Genomic DNA, 18,091 nt, shown 5'->3' on the forward strand with positions numbered 1-18,091 from the left:
GCTGTCAGGGACTTCTACTCGTCGAGTGTATGAACCTACTCGACGAGTAGGATGAATTTCTTCATGGACTCGGCGAGTCCAATGCCCAGGAAGCCAGAATTTTCGATTTATAAGCTATTTCAGCATGTATAACTTGAAAACAAGCCTAGACTCTGATACCACTATTGGGTTTTGAGCATTCTAACACTCCTAAGGTGTACATGCAACCCTAAATACCTTGGATCTATGTTTTCTCTATTATACATGCAAATATCAATTTTCCAAGGTATTACCCTAACTAGCATACAATCATATGTAATAGAATAACCAAACTAGATAGAATACATACCTCTTTGTTATAGCTTGATTCCATGAAGCTTAAGAGCCTAGTGCCCCAAGTGTGACACCTCAAATGGTTCACACAACATCTTGGAATAACCATGAGAGAGGATACTTGACTCATAGAAATCGGCTTGCCCTCTTGTGTATGCACTAGTGTCGATTTCACCAACTAATGGGGTCTTTATATAGTGGGCACATTAGGGTTACACCATGTAACCCATGACTTTACCCATTCCTTATGCTCCATGGATTTTAACCTCCATGGAGTATCCATGGGTCACCACATGGGTTAAACTCAACATAAGGAATCATGGATCATAAGCCCACATATATAATAATGAATGATTTACACAATCAATCCTCATATATTTAATTAGTCTCTTTTGATCACTAAATTAATTCCAAATTAATTCTTGATCAATACTAATTAAATAATATGATTTCATATTAATATATTAGAACTTATAATATATTAATATGTCACATATATCCTCTTCTCACAAAAGGTCTATCCAAATGTTCCGATGCCATGCAACCCAAATGGACCTTGCCGGGTCGGGTCAAGTATGTACCAATTATAGTTATGGACTTAGACACTAATCCAACAGGTTGTCCCGATTATTATGACAGCAAGAACTCGACGAGTCTGTTAAGGGAATCGACGAGTTGACTCAGTTGACCACGAGTTTAAGCATTCAGGGACTCGCCGAGTTGGGAGATAACTCGACGAGTTGGGTTGACTGGGAGTTGACCTTGACTTTGACTTTGACTTTGACCAGGGGTAAAATGGTCATTTTTACCCTAAGAAAGGATTAGCAGATTCTGATTAAGTGTTATTATGGAATTGATAGCCGAAGAGTCGCCGGAGCAGCAGACAGGGATTCCTCACTTGAGTTTTCAGCAGTGAGTTTTGCGAGGTGAGTTTCCTTCAGTAGGAACGGGTCTACGGCACCAAGGTCGGCCCGTATATGTGATATGATAGTAGCTGAGTATGGGCGGGGCCCGAATCTCATAGTAGCTTAGAGTGGGCGGGGCCCGATACGTATAGTATTATTTGAGTATAAATAATTGATTGCTTGGTAGATATACTTGTTGTTTGTGTGAAACTTATATGCATGTTAGTAGCGGAGTGTGGGGGGGCCCGAATTCCTTAGACATCGGAGTGTGGGCGGGTCCCGAATCTCCCAGACAGCGGAGTGTGGGCGAGGCCCGAATCTCCCAGACAACGGAGTGTGGGCGGGGCCCGAATCTTCTAAACAACGGAGTGTAGGCAGGGCCCGAATCTCCTTGACAGCGGAGTGTGGACGGGACCCGAATATCCATGAGAGTGGGAGGGCCCCATATCTCCTAGTTGCATGATATTTGTATGGTATGTGGTAGTTTGGGGAGCTCAATAAGCTTCGTGCTTACACTTTTCAGTTTTGGTTTTAGGTACTTCCACTAGCAAGGGGAAGGGCTCGGGATGATCGCATGACACACACCACAGTTTCAGCATGGGATGTTCAGACTCTGATATTTTATATGATTTTGATACAGTATTTTGACACGATGTTTTGAGATACACGATTTATGGTTTTCTATATGATGATGGATGACTTATTATATTGATATAAATGATTTTAAAAAGAAATTTTCGGTCTGTATTTTTGGGGTGTTTCAACTAGTGACCTAATACTCATTGAATCTCTCAGCAGAATGTATATTTCATATAGTCACCTGTCAGGGCCGGAGCCAGAATTCAAGATAAAGGGGGCTTACATCGTAATAAAATATTAAAATCAATTTTGTATCAAAATATCATAACAGAGTAAAAAATGATAAAGAAAAAAGAACATCTAAATACGAACTAAATTGATTTTTGTAAGAATCAATCTTTAAAAAATTCCAAATGATCATAATCACCAACGATTATCATCCATTAACATTTTTTTATTAAAAAAACTAGTTCGAATATAGATAAAGATCATATTATGCTCTATTTTAGACTCCATTCTAAAAGAATTAAATTAAGTAAAATTTATAAGAGTATAAGAAGTATGTTGCTTACTTTAAGTTATGGCCGTTTTTGTTTCAAAATAAACCAAATTATCAATAATAAATTATTAATTACAATATATAGAAAACAAAATATGTGATAAGAATTAGAATTTACCAACCTATTGATTAGAAAAGTGAATAACCATGTAGCTAGTAACTTCTTGATTGAAACCTGAATAAAAATAGATACACTATCTTTGTCGAATTAAGAATTAACGAATTATATATATATATATATATATATATATATATATATATATATATATATATATATATATATATATATATATTAGGTGTGAAACCCATGTATTACATGAGTTTATTTAAAAAAAAATTAAATATTAAAATTTAACAATTTTGATACAGTATTTTGACACGATGTTTTGAGATACACGATTTATGGTTTTCTATATGATGATGGATGACTTATTATATTGATATAAATGACTTTAAAAAGAAATTTCCGGTCTGTATTTTTGGGGTGTTTCAACTAGTGGCCTAATACTCATTGAATCTCTCATCAGAATGTATATTTCATATAGTCACCTCTCAGGGCCGGAGCCAGAATTTCAAGATAAAGGGGGCTTACATCGTAATAAGATATTAAAATCAATTTTGTATCAAAATATCATAACAGAGTAAAAAATGATAAAGGAAAAAGAACATCTAAATACGAACTAAATTGATTTTTGTAAGAATCAATCTTTAAAAAATTCCAAATGATCATAATCACCAACGATTATCATCCATTAACATTTTTTTATTAAAAAAACTAGTTCGAACATAGATAAAGATCATGCTCTATTTTAGACTCCATTCTAAAAGAATTAAATTAAGTAAAATTTATAAGAGTATAAGAAGTATGTTGCTTACTTTAAGTTATGACCGTTTTTGTTTCAAAATAAACCAAATTATCAATAATAAATTATTAATTACAATATATAGAAAACAAAATATGTGATAAGAATTAGAATTTACCAACCTATTGATTAGAAAAGTGAATAACCATGTAGCTAGTAACTTCTTGATTGAAACCTGAATAAAAATAGATACACTATCTTTGTCGAATTAAGAATTAACGAATTACATATATATATATATATATATATATATATATATATATATATATATATATTAGGTGTGAAACCCATGTATTACATGAGTTTATTTAAAAAAAAATTAAATATTAAATTTTAACAATTTGAGAAGTTTGAATTTATAAGAAAAATGAGAAATTTTTTGAATTATTAAAATTAATAAGGCTTTAATAAATTGAATAGATTACATATATAAACTCTTTCTAATAAATACTTTACATATATATTACATAACATATTAAATATGGAATTTTAATTTAATAAAATGAAAAATACAATAAAATGACATGTGGAAAATAGAAAATTCAAAAATTCTAGAAAATGACATGTGTCCAAATGAAGGAGAAGATGACATGTGGTAAAAAGATTTTGATTTATTATGAAGGATATTAAAGCACATTGGAAGTTTCAACAAGGAAACTTTCCATGTTTATAATTTTAACACTATATTTTTATTTTTTCTTAATTTTGCCACTAAAGTTTCAACAAACTTTTCCTTTTTATAATTTTGCCACTTTATTTTTACTTCTTCATATTTTTGCCACTACACTTTCACTTTTACTTTTTTAAAACCCTTTTTCTTTATTCTTTTATAATTTTACCACTTTATTTTTACTTTTTTATAATTTTGCCACTAAAGTTTCAACAAACTTTTCCTCTTTATAGTTTTGGTACTTTATTTTTACTAATTGTTTCACTAAAGTTTCAACAAACTTTTCCTCTTTATAATTTTGACACTTTATTTTTACTTTTTTATATTTTTGCCACTAAACTTTTACCCGTGCAACGCACGGGCCTTTTCCTAGTTAATATGAATGATGAATAAAATCAACAGGAAATAAAAATAAAAATAAATGGGGGTGGAGACGTGTGATTTTACGCAGAGGTGGGCTTAAAAGTTAAAAGAATTCTAATATAATCATTGTATTTTCATATAAAAATAGATTTAATATAAACAACTGAGAGGGGGTCCACCTTAGTAATAACCGATGTGGGATATATATTTACTCATGAGCATATTTTATACCATAATAGAACCAGTGTTTTAAGAGAGATTGAGGAGGGCAGAGCATCCAGCAGCCCCTCGATTGTCTCCGCCCATGCCACCTGTGATACAATAAACTGAGTGGGTCAGGTTGGGAAACATGGTGAGTACATAGGGTTTTCAACCCACAATAATATAATTATTATGTTTAATAATCAAACAATTAACCCAATTTCTCATCCCCGTTATCTTTTTATTCTTAAGGATCTTCCCTAAGAATCATATATTCTTCATTTATTCATTCCTAATGATTGTCCTAAGGAATAAGCACGAAGTCCATCGCTGCCAGGGTTTATCTAACAGACACAAAGTCCATAGTTGTCGATATTATTTATTAGACACAACTGCCAATGTTATCTATTGGGCACTAAGTCCATAGCTGCCAATGTTCATTTATAAGGCACTAAGTCCATAGTTGCCACGGTTTTTAGAGTACATCTGGTGAACAAGCAGTTCAAAAACACCTACAAGTTGTGAGCCTGCTAGCGTTCCACTAGTAACCGTTCTGGAAAGGAAAGTGAAGGTTCTACGGAACAAGGAAGTGCCTTTGGTAAAGGTATAATGGGAGCAACGGAGGGGATCAGAGTGGACTTGGGAGCCAGAGGCTGAGATGCGGGAGCATCTTCCGGAGTTATTCGTCGCAGCAGACTTCGAGGACGAAGTCTAGTTCAAGTGGGGGAGAATTGTAACACCCCGACTCTCAGGTACAACTTTCAGTCGTATATTTCCATTGAAAAAGGTCGACTCGACGAGTTGGATGCCCTGACTCGTCGAGTAGGCACGGTTTTGGTCGCATGTCTTAAGTGACCCACTCGACGAGTCGGAAGACAGACTCGACGAGTTGGAGCTGGGGGATGAAACCCTAATTTCCGGGGTTTTGCACCCTATTTAAAGGGCCATTAACCTCCCTTAGCTTCTCTTACAGCCCCCTTTGAGTCCAGAAACCCTAAATCGCCGTTTTCTCTCTTATTGTGTGATATTAAGCCTTGTGGTGAATTGTGGAAGGAAGATCTTGAAGTGCTCAAGCTTGGAACAAGAGGAAGGTTGTAGATCCGGGTTCTTCTTCATCTTAGCACCGTTTTTTGAGGTAACAAGTTCTTGAATCTTTATGACAATGTTTTGTGTTTTAACATCTTATTACTACTTGTATTTTTTTATTCATGAGTTTAAATGTATTTGTAGTGATTAATTGGCTAATTTCTTGATTAAGTAAAGGATCCTCAAATTAGAAAGTAACAAGCGGTTCTTGTGGTGGTTTTAATTCACACAATCATAAAACATTTTCTCCAACATGAAAGTGAAAGCATTTGACTCCTTTTGGATTTGGTGTCTTTTTGGTTTTTAATGCTAGTTGACTTTCACTAATTACATGCTTAATAAAAATTATGACTTTGACTAAGGAAATTGTTATGAGCTTTTCTAACCATTCTAACAACTAAGAAAAGTCTAGGTAATATCAAGCTTCTTGGGTTACTATAGCCAAATTAAATATTTAAAACAAATATTGCACCATTGGATTCGAATGATATGTTCATCAAATGTTCAAGTGAGGAGACCTTAAGTCAACCATCTTTCTCTTATTGATTTTACATCAAACTCTTGTTTTTGTTGAATTGTCCATTTAAATCTTAGTTTAACTCTAGTTTTATTACAAGTATTTTGAAAGACCAAAACCCCCATTTTTTTATTTTTATTGTCATTTTACAAGTATATTTAGAAAGAGATTTTTATAGAGTGATAAATTGAACCAATCTCCGTGGATACGATCCCTTTACCACTATACACTATTTTAGTGTACAAGATTTAGGGTAATTAATTTTGTTGACCTCGACAACCACCAACGTACGCAAAGGGTACGTTGGGCGTACTGCAGTACACTGGGCGTGCTCATGCCACGTGTTGCGATCAGGTGGCAAGCCGTGGGGAAGAAGGTGTGGTCTACATCATGCCACGTGTCACTCCGAGATTAATCCGAAAATTAATTATCTTCTAAAATCCGTAACTTTCACATACAAACTCCGTTTTTGACGTTCTTTATATATCCACGCATAGGTGTCGACGTGATCTATAACTTTCATTTAGACTCTGTCGGCTAATTTTGACTTTAATTTTAAAGTTATATTTTAATAGGCTTAGACAGTTAAAGTCCGTTAAAAATTCATAACTTTGTCATCCGACGTTCGATTTCGACTATCTTTATATCGTTGAGCTCCTATTAACGAGATCTTCAATTCTCGTTTAGGTTGTGTCGGCTAATATTTGATCGATCTAAAATTCGATTTCCGGGTTGTATACTATCATGTTGAATCTTAGAAAAATCATAACATTCTCTAACGAAGTCATATTTGGACGTTCTCTACATGCACTCTCTCGGTTTAACGACTACTACGACTTTTGTTTAAATTACTAAGGCTAAAACGTATTTTTTTTTTCAAAAATCTACTTTTTACGATACGCGGAGCCGTGCCAGTTTAATCACGAAACTTCAACGGGTCATAACTTCTTCGTTATAAGTCGGATTTTAGCGTTCTTTATATGTACATAATCATTGTGATACTATAACGTTGGTTAAGATTGTTTATTCTAAATATTATTCTATCAACAAGTCATTTTGGACACTTATTATCTCTAAATTGACTAGCCCGAATCTGCGGGTGTTACAATTATCTCCCCCTTTAGAATGATTACGTCCCAGAATCATCAACAAAACAGGGCTTGTATAATGACTCCATATGTTATCTTTTCATCCTAGGTAATAATTATAACTCTTATGTCCTTTCAAATGAGTATCTAACTATTGGATTTCTTGACTGCTGGCGGTGCTCAATCTTGCACTTGCTCTTCATACTATGTTGGACTTTCAATTGTAACCTTCGAGTTACAAACTCGATCCTTATTGGAGACTCATACTCATTCTTAACTTAAGATAAGTTCTTTACTTCGATTATCGTAACAGACTGATGGGTCATGTTCTAATAACCTCTCATCGTATGATGCATTGCTTAGTCTTAAGTCTTTTAGAGACAAATTTCAGAATGGAAGACACCTTAATTCATGTTCTAATGTGATATAATCACATTCTAGCACGTAACACTTCTAGATACAAGGGGGAATCATTTCGCAAATTCCAGGTAGGAACAAAGACATCAGAACCAGGGTCATTTCTAGCTAGAGACCCTTCACTCGGAGGAGTCTGGTGAAGCAGGACCCCACCAGGGCCCCCAGGGGAGGAAAAATCAGGATTGGACTGTGGAACAATTTGAATTGGAACAATGGGCTGCTTAATCACCATCTGTTCCCATCAGACTGTTGAACGTCATCATCAATGATCACAACAACGGCCTCCGACATGGAGGAGATTGAGCTCAACATACGAGTAAAATTACATCTCGATTGAACGCGCCTCCCAATGTTGAAAAGATCAGAGGATGTCTCCTCCATGGCCAAGACGACTTTCCTCTTAGCTATGGCTCGCCGGACGTCAGAGATAATGCCTTCTTTGCTATCCTCGACCATCTCTACATGACCAGGATCGGTGACCGGAAGCGGGGCAACCGTCGTATTAGGTTGCGCGGTCAAAGGCTATTCTCTGACGGTTGCAGAAGAACCCTTCAAAGCCAACGTCACCGGAGGAGAAGTCGTGGCGAGCCGATCAGCCCCACATAGCGGATGAAGAGTTTCAACAAGATCAATCTCTTGATGCTCCGACTTCCCCCGATACCGCTTTCGCAGGACGTCATCCATATAAATAGGGGGCTCAACACCTGCAAAAACGAAAACAAGACAAGAACTCATAAGCAAAATAATAATCATTCCCGAACGTAAATCCCCTCGAAAGGGGGGGGGGGAGAGGAAGGAAGAATAACATAAAGGAAACAAAGGCAGAACCGCCTACCATCAATAACTGTGTAAAAGATAGGCATCTTCCCCCGACGTCTCCAAGAAGGGCTCATTCCAACTCCGGCAAGCAGAACCTATGAGTAATCCCGAGGCACGACCTGGATGGTCTTCAGAAGACCAACAGTAGCCTGGTTATGAGGAAACAGTTTGGGAGTAACGTCAGAGAAATTGTTTGCCCGATAACGCCCGCGACCGACTCGATTCTGGTTAACCCATAGCCATTTGTCTTGCCCGTTCTTTGGAGTCTTGTCATCAGGAACCAAGACATAACCTCCACGTCGAGCAGAGAACGTGTACTTTTCACAAGTAGCGCTGAACTGGAAGAATAACTTGAAAACGAAGAAGTCAGGAAGCACTCCATTCGCCCGACATATCATCTCAAATGCCACCGCCTTATTGACGCCGTTTGGGGTAAGCATCTGGACACTAAAACCATTCTTCTGAAGAAGCTCTTCTTGGAAGTCAATGAGAGGAAGGCGCAAACCAGCATCGAAGGTCTTCAAATAAATACATACCTTAAGTTAAAATGACGTTAAAGCCGACAAGTTACATTTTTATATTTATTATAAAAATATAAGTCATTTTATACATGATTACGAATTTTGTTATATAATCATGAATGCCGCTTTCCAAGTTATAAATTGTGTTATTATAGATAATGCGTCTTATCAACTATGCAAATCATTGAATACATGGAAATTATTGGTTTCACGTTGATTGCAACCTAGAAATTATCCAGAACGCAATCGTCATGCTGCCCGAATTATATCACAAAACTTAAGATAATTTTCGAAATGTCAAGTCTTATAGAATTTACAAATCTAAGAGTTAGATCATCGTTTTTCCTAAACGGTGAAGACTTACAGTAGTGTAATAAACGTATAATTGAAAGTTTAGGACTAAGATGCATACGCACATCGTTAGGATCCAACACACATGAGTTTTCCTATATGAGCTATGTTCGTTTCATAAACTAACACTATACATATTAGTAAAAACCCAATATGTTATAAACGTTAATTCGTATGGAACGAGGAACGACAAGTATAAGTTTGGTTGCTTAGATTTATAAGGGTAGACAGCCCCGCCAACGGTTGCTAGCTACAACCATCGTCTGACGAGTCGAACTGGGCACTGACGTTCCGGCTCTACTTGATCCACGACGTTGATAAAACGCTGGTGTGGACTTTAAGGATGCTCCTTTTTAGTGCTGGTGCAGAGGTTTCGTGTCGTAGTTCAGTTATGAGCTCATTATAGACCCCAAAGTCTGCGTTGTTGTCGTATATAACTGGATTAGGATTCATACGAGGAATGTTCACTCTTACGAGTTCAAATTTAGACTGTAAGTAGTGGGAGGATTTTGCTCTACTGATTAAGTTTCGGTTTCCAAATTAAGTAAAATATTACTTAATAAATAATACGACACAACAACACAATGTTTATAAACTTATTTATAATAAGTTATTCATATAAACGGTAATGTTAAATGTATGGAAATTCAAAGGTGTAAAACAGTTATTTTATACTTTAAAAGGGGAAAATAACTTCATTTTTATATAATGTGTCACTCAAACTTTTATATAAAATTCACTTTTGGTCACAAAGGTTACGAAGTCAAAACTTGTAGAACTCACCAATATTATTGTTGACGTATCTTAAATGCATGTATTATTGGGATCATTTCAGCCGGAAGAGCTCGCATAGAAGACTTTTCGCTATTACACTATGTTTTTGTAATTTCCAAACTATTAGGCATGTGTTGTAATTTAGAAATAGACATCGACAATGTAATTTCTATATCGGTAATAATAAAAATTGATATTTTTGTACAGTTCAATGTATGTTCCATAACTATGATAACTGATTTACGTCGCACACCTTGGTGTTTCCGCACTAGACACCATCATAACCACCACCCCCACAACCATTACCATCTCCAATCACCACCAACCCCACCACCATTACCATCATCTCCAATCACCACCAGTTCACCATCACCACCCACCACTAACCCCACCATCATCACCATCACAAATCACCACCAGCCCCACCACCATCACCATTAGTGGAAGATCATTACATAGTTATAGAAGATATTAAATTAACAAATTACCCCATCCCCATAACCATTACACCATCGCTAAAAAACATGGTAGTTTATGTAATCATTGCTCTAATGGCGTGATCAAGATAATTAATTTCCTAATAAATTTACCCAGGTAAATAATGTTTGCATTATGGTTATCTTAATTCCTGATAGGACAAGGAATTGCACCACAACCCATTCACAAACAAATGAACACCAAGAACTTGAAATTATCATTCTTTGTTGGATATATTTTACTTGTAACATCATTGAGGAAACATACATAATACCAATCTACTTTGAGAGTGATGCTCAGGATAACAATGTACTTTTAACAAACATTGAGACTTGATCTTTCACAATATTGATACCATAATCACCTAGTGGTACCAACCTGATAACAACAAGCATGGATTGAAACTTGAAGACATGCATTATAGAATGTCGATAAAAACACTGTACTTTGCACAAACCATGTGGCTTTAGCTTTTATAGACAAAACTCCAATGAGTCAAATTTAAGTTTAGGAAATATACCTTCCAATTTATGTCTAAGAATAATAAATTAGAGTTTCTCAGTTAATCCATGCATGCAATCAAATCAAGAGCTCAAACCCTATGCACAACCGCCTCCGACAATGGCAACGTCACTGACAATAATAGGATCGTTGATGCTCGTCTCTGTCACCAATGAAAGTAGCAATCGTTGTTGCTTCTCCTTCTCTCGATCTCCATCTTTCTGTCTTTCTGACACCCTCTTTGTCTTGCTTGACTTCCAATTTGTGTCTCTGTTTATCATTTTTTGATATCTGATTGAGCCTCAAGCTACTTACATCTGACTGCTCCTTCTTTCCTCCCCATTCCTGTTTTTCTTCAAACTGATGATACCAAGTGCATATTATGGTCACATATCTCGTTTTCTTGATTTGTGATACCGGAATGCAAGGGCTAGCCAACCTAGCCACGAGTAAGGATTAGGAGCGGTGCTTCTAGACAAAGAAGCAAAAGAGGGAGGGCTTTGCCGGCAACCAAAGAAGTAGAGTTAAGTTCGGGCTAATAAGAGACTAATTTACAAAAATGGTCCTTATAATTTATAATTTTATCAAGTTTAGTCAGAGGTTAATGAAATCTTTTTACAGTGTTAGTAACGAAGCTTACCCGAAGGTAACGAACTCAGGGACCACCGGTGTTACCAAAAACCTTTATAGGGACCATCCATGACAAAAAAGCCAATACCACGACCAAATTTTAGAATTTGGTCAAACAACAATGACCAAAACTGTATTTTACTCTATATTTTATTTATCTATAAGAATTTAAGAAACAATCCCATTTGAAGCAAATGTAAAATGAAAATGTAATCATTAATGAAAAAAAAAGAATACTTAATTTCTTTTTGAAGAGAAATGTTCCAATGTATTTTTATAGGGTTAATAGGAAAAATATGATATTAAGTTATTAACGATTAACGATATTCAATAAAAGATTCTAAGAATATTATGGTGTATTTTATTTTATGGTGAGAAAAGAAATATTACTCCTAAAAAGGCAAAATTTCAGACCACCTACAAGGTGACACGTGTAATGAGATAACTGAACTTACGAAACACTCCACTAGAACCACTTGATCACTTGACTGTAATCTCTTTTCCCTCCTTCCAATAAACCAGACCTCCTCCTACTAGAACTCCATGATCACTTTCGACTCCAAATTCCAAAGAGATTTCAGTTGAATCAACCATGTCAACTGCTCCCAACAGCTATCCATCTCTCTGTTCTTCTCCGGCATTACCACGAACTGCAAACTCACCAACGAAACAAACGTTATCTTTCGTCACATCCCAGTTCAAGCAAACGTTGCACAAAAAGCCCCAAACCCTAACTTTTTCAATCAGGTTAGGGAATTCGAGTTTGGAGAAACAATCGGTTTTGATCGTTAGAGCATCGTCGGAAGAATCGGCGACAGAAGAAGAGGAAAAGTATGAAGAGTATGAGGTAGAGATCGAGCAGCCTTATGGTTTGAGATTCGCGAAAGGTAGAGATGGTGGAACTTACATTGATGCAATTGCACCTGGAGGAAATGCGGATAAGACTAAGATGTTTACTGTTGGGGATAAAGTTGTGGCCACCAGGTATTCGATGAAATGCCTAACTCACTTTTCATGTTTTCTTCTCTTCGTTTTACATGTAGTTGATGATTTTACAACCGGATTTCATATCAATTTATGGATTCGATGCCATTTTGTTAGTGTAGAATTGATTGAAAACGTGGTAATCAAATGCTAAATATGTTGCAGTGCAGTATTTGGAACAGAGTTATGGCCTGCAGCTGAATATGGAAGAACCATGTACACTATTCGCCAAAGAATCGGTCCTTTGCTCATGAAAATGCAAAAGAGATATGGTTAGTTCACCTAGATATCTCAATTCTCAAACAACTGTTCAATAAAAAAACAACAATAATTATATAAATTCTTTAATTAGTGTTTGGATAAAAAGATTTCATAAGTACTTATCCATTTAAATAATGAGCTTTTGATAAGTCACTTCCTACTTACTCATTTTGACTTATTTCAAGAGTTTTTGATAAGTTGTATTATTATTACACATAAAATAAGAGTTTGACAAACACTAAAAATAACTTATCAACTTACTTATGTTTGATACCCGATAAGTTAATCCAAATACTTTTTTAAAACTCTTTTTTTTGACACCGGATAAACTAATAAGCACTTTTACAAATAAATATAAATTGTTTTAAATAAACAATCCCAAACACCCCTTAATAAAGTAACATGCGTTCATGTTGATGAACAAACTGTGAGTGGCAACTATTTAAAAGTAAATTGTGAATTGATAAAATATAGAGAAAACTAAAAGTGGTCTCTAATTTGTTTTTTTTATTGGGTACCAATACAAAAAGCTCCATTTTTGCAAAATAATAATAATAATATTAATATTAATATTAATAATAATAACAACGTTTTTTTTAGAAGAGTTTTGTTTTGGTTTTGGTAACACCATTAGTTCTTAAATTTAACCATTAGTCCTTATATGGTATTTATTTGATGTTTTTGTAATGTTTTTTTGTCACAACTCCAAGGAAAATGATTTATCTTTTATATTTGAGTATAATTGATTTTTTGCAATTTTAGTCAAAAAAAAAAATGTTTTCATTTTATTCAGAATAGGCACCGAAATGTTACAAAAACCTCAAATCAGCACCTTAATACTAAGAATTTTTTTTTTTGAGGCAAAAAATTGAAAAAACCAAGTATTATTAAGGACCTAAGATGTTATTTACTCTGTTTTCTTTTTTATGATTCATATGGTTACATTTTCGTAATTGTGTATAACATACCATTAGATACCCGTAATCCCGTATATAACACAAAAGTTGATTAAACAAAATATTAAACTGAAAGGATAAACATTAATATTTTAAAAATGAGAGGGTGTTTCAGCTTCCACAAATTAGACATTTAGGATGAATGGGAAAATTAGATAGTTAAAAACTTAAACACAAAATTGCAAAAATGGTCCCTGTGGTATGCAAATTTAAATATACAAAGTATATTAATAACAAATAACTTATTATGATACTAGCTAAATGATACTAAATTTACATAATAATTAAATATACACACTAGCAACAAAAAATAAAGCCGAAGGACAAATATCATGCAATATTAAAAAAAAATAAAAATAAATACAACTACAACCCAACACCAAATCCCGAATTTTACACAATTGATTGTACTATTTTGTTCTAATCAACACCATTTGTTGCACCATTTTGATTTAAAAAAATAGTACAAAATCAAATTTGTTATTATAATATTTTTTTACATCAAAATGTTAAACTTTCATATGTGCAATTTTGGTCATTCAAGTTTGAACTTACGCATTTATTTCTAGTTTATTTAATTGTATAACCATATTTTAAGGGTTTATGGTTTAGCCGTTTAGGGTTTACAATTAAATATGAATGAATTGTATTTTAAATGTCTTTTCATTGTTATAAGTTTCATCAAGTAATATATAACACAAATAAAAATATTTTTTTGTCAAAGTTAAAGAAAAAAAACTTCAAAAGTCAAAAACAAACTGTAGGGACCTTCCGAGCTAAAAAAATAAGGTAGGGACCATTCATGTAATTTACTCATTTTTAAACTGTTATAATAGAAGGTAAAACACAATTCAAAATTTCACAAGAACAAGACATAAAAAGGATATAATTTCATAAGATTATAAGAATGTAACAAAAACGAGAGGTGAGCCCCTTAAAAAACTTGTAGTTTTACATAGTAACAGAACATAATCATGTTACATATGTAAAACTTAATTACTTATGATTGGCAGGAAAGATGGACGACGACACTAAGCTAACAGAAAAAGAGATCATCAGAGCTGAGAGAAATTCTGGAATAGTTAGTGGCAAACTCAGGGAAATTCAAGTAAGTTTACACTTTACACTTAACAAATCCAAATTAATTTCACCAAAATCATATAGTAAGTATATGCTTTTTTAAACTTTTTTTACTGTTTGAATTCAGATGCAAAATTACTTAAGGAAGAAGGAACAAAAGGAAACACGAGAACGTGAGCTTCGTGAAGGCCTACAACTTTACAAGTAAATCACCTTTTAAACCTCCTGACTTTTACACCTCTAAAATCTCAACAACTGATCACTTTTTGTAGGAGTGCAAAGTATGAAGAGGCATTGGAAAAGTTTGAATCCGTTTTAGGGTCACAACCAGATTATAACGAAGCTTCTGTAGCAAATTACAATGTTGCATGCTGCTATTCCAAGCTTAATCAGTTACAAGCTGGACTTTCTGCTTTAGAAGATGCTCTGAAAGCTGGATTTGAAGATTTCAAGGTACTGAATGAAAACTGTTATATATATATCTTGTTGTAACAAGTTTTAATAATTATAGTTACATTTTTGCTATTAATATTGCAGCGGATTCGTTCTGATCCTGATCTAGAGAATGTAAGGAAATCTGAGGGGTTTGAGGCGTTAATGCAGAAGTTTGATGAATCATTTATCAATGAGAATGCGCTAAATGCGATTAAATCATTGTTTGGATTCGGGAAGAGCTAGAATTGAACGCTCACCAGGTTTTTGTTTTTGTTTATAGAATATGTTCATCGATTTTGGATGAAGCTCGATGTATATTTTTTGTTTTGTTTATCAATGCGGAAGTTAAGCAAGTATAATTGTGCAGAAATGGTTAGGGTTTACCTTAATTCGTTTGGGGATTGTATATCCACAATATATCCAACATATTTACATTCCTCTGATCTTCACTACAAAAAATCGTATTTTTGAAATCGAATTGGGGAAGAAATCGAACTGAAATGTATGCGAGGTTGCTGGTGGTTTTGGATATGGCGACAATTTCAATTATCATCGTTTTTTTCTTGGTCCCTTCAGATCCGCCGAAGTCGGCCATACGCCACCGGAGGACCGCCGTATCTCTTGGGGGTTCCGTCTAGTGAGCGAATGAAGGCTAGGGTTTCACCTACAAGTGGTCGCCGGAAGCTTCAGGGTGGAAGATTATTTGTGGGCTGCTGGTTTATTTTGATGGATACGGAGGAAGGAGTATACGGCAATGAATAAAGAGAAAACATACGATTTACAAAGAAGTCATTAACATGCGGTAAATGAAAATAGGTAGGAAGGAAAGTATTAACAATATGCAAAGTGGAAAAGGTACGGGTAGGCTCATTTCAGTATGTTTCGGGACGCTCTGGTACGATGTACCAAATGTTGTGGTACCATGTACCAAAATTTAAAATATATTAGATAAATTTAAAACTTGCAATCAAACCAACATCAAAAATTCAAAATAGATTACATAAAATCCAACAAATATCAAAAGTCAAAACAGAATACATAAACTTAAAACTTCAAACTCAAACATGTAACTTAATCCACTATTCCACCCGTTGTTTTTTTTTCGTTGGCCATTATCTTCGTCTTCCTCGAGATCTTCCCATTCCATGTCTTTTAGCCTTGAACTTGATCCTTCCAAGTTTGTAGATTCGGGATCCATATTTCACTTCTTGTGTGTCCCTTCATTATATTTTTTAGAAAACCTTGAACTCAAACGAATATTTGAATGAACAAAAACAAGTTTGTTAGCCCTTTTACAGCTCAGTTGGTTTCTCTTCACGTTGTGAATATAGGAATAAGTGCTCCAATTTCTTTCAGCTGAAGAGTTGCTTATACGTTGTGGCAATACCTTTTTTGCCACGTCAGCTAACTCCGGCGTTTCCGAGCCATAAGTAGACCACCAATCAATTGCTTCCATAGTAACCGCAATAAAGACCCTTCTTCATGTTTAATGTAGCAAATTGTTCTCGCAACAATCATTATTCGTCTCTATTTTCAGAAATGCGATTAAATGCTTCCATGACACCTTGTATAACTTCTTTATCAAGGTCAGGTGTTTCCCTACGAGTTCCACCCGGTGCTAACGTTTCAAGATAACGCGTATCGTAAAACCGTGGAGTTAATGAAAATACTAAACAATGTAATGGTATGCTCATTTTCTCCCACTTGTTCAATACATTTGTTGTACTTAAGGGAAATACGATGCATACATATTTTCCTTCATTACATCTTGTATTTCCCCTAACATATTATCCACCTTCTCATATATTTCTCCCATTTTGGGCCTTAACCATCGCAAAATTTGATCAACCGATAAATTGGCTTCATGATGCGTAAAATATTTTCAACTTCGACCCAAAAGTCGTCATCTTTTATATGATTAACAAGTTGTACAATTGTTCTAGTGTGTTCATCGTTGTGTTTCACCTAATATCTCCACAAATTACGAGCAATTTTTGTAGATATGGCCTTTCTACAAGTGAATAACCTCTTCAACAAAATGTAGCGAAAAGCAAATCGGGTTTTTGCAACCTTCAAAAGCTCCAACTTTGAAGTCTCCCTAAGAATGAACAAAGTTTGTCCATGATTTAGAATATATTTGACAATCGTTTTCCCCTCCTATAACAAAATAAACTCGCTTGCAAAATCTTTAAAATCGGGTTTAAGGTATGAACACAGCATGGCGACAAAAAAATATTCTTGTATACCTTTTCCAATTCCTTTCCAGCAACTTTACAATTGGCGATATTGTCCGTCACAACACTGGGAACATTACTTGGGCCGACAGAATTAACCACTTGGCTTAGAAATCTTTACCTGTTTTCTCCACTCCAGAAAAGTCAGTGGCATACATAAACATAGAACCTTGATTATTTACAGCAAGAACTATCACACCCCCGAACCAGACGGCGGAAACGTCCGAGGGCTCGTGTGACTTAAATTGAAATATCATCACAATGAATATACATGAAACATAACATAAACATCACCATGCATTAATACATTACAACTGACATTGTTCACATCAAGTACATTGTTTACATTACAACATCACAGAACATAAATTGTTTAACGATTGACATTGCACAAAAGAAATTTCAGAAACACGCTTGATGATTCTTCATTCTAACGGTTACCTGAGAATACAAGTTATTTTGAAAACGGTCAACATATATAATGTTGATGAGTTCATAAGCATGTTTG

The 18,091-nt window shown here is 34.8% G+C and overlaps 1 protein-coding gene and 1 long non-coding RNA gene across 2 annotated transcripts; one reads left to right on the plus strand and one right to left on the minus strand.

The window, feature by feature from the left end:
- Positions 1-10,815: 10,815 nt before the first annotated feature.
- Positions 10,816-12,195, minus strand: LOC145119304 (uncharacterized). Its single transcript, XR_013713769.1, has 2 exons — positions 12,089-12,195; positions 10,816-11,442 (listed from the first exon to the last, which is right to left on the minus strand). It is a non-coding gene; the product is annotated as an uncharacterized LOC145119304 (long non-coding RNA).
- On the plus strand, positions 12,119-15,702 carry ZKT (protein containing PDZ domain, a K-box domain, and a TPR region). Its single transcript, XM_079054941.1, has 6 exons — positions 12,119-12,617; positions 12,783-12,889; positions 14,848-14,942; positions 15,042-15,118; positions 15,187-15,367; positions 15,452-15,702. The coding sequence occupies exons 1-6, from the start codon at positions 12,226-12,228 to the stop codon at positions 15,590-15,592; spliced, it is 993 nt and encodes a 330-aa protein (XP_078911067.1). The 5' UTR covers positions 12,119-12,225; the 3' UTR covers positions 15,593-15,702.
- Positions 15,703-18,091: the final 2,389 nt, after the last annotated feature.

This window comes from Lactuca virosa, chromosome 6, assembly GCF_052849685.1.
Source record: "Lactuca virosa cultivar CGN04683 chromosome 6, Lactuca_virosa_CGN04683_v6, whole genome shotgun sequence".
Taxonomy (NCBI): Eukaryota; Viridiplantae; Streptophyta; class Magnoliopsida; order Asterales; family Asteraceae; genus Lactuca; species Lactuca virosa.

Bases quoted from the DNA above. Each gene is read 5' to 3' on its own strand.
- ZKT (XM_079054941.1), top strand. From the start codon at position 12,226: ATGTCAACTGCTCCCAACAGCTATCCATCTCTCTGTTCTTCTCCGGCA. The intron at 12,890-14,847 runs GTTAGTTCACCT...TATGATTGGCAG, and splicing joins GAAAATGCAAAAGAGATATG to GAAAGATGGACGACGACACT. The intron at 15,368-15,451 runs GTACTGAATGAA...TTAATATTGCAG, and splicing joins CTGGATTTGAAGATTTCAAG to CGGATTCGTTCTGATCCTGA.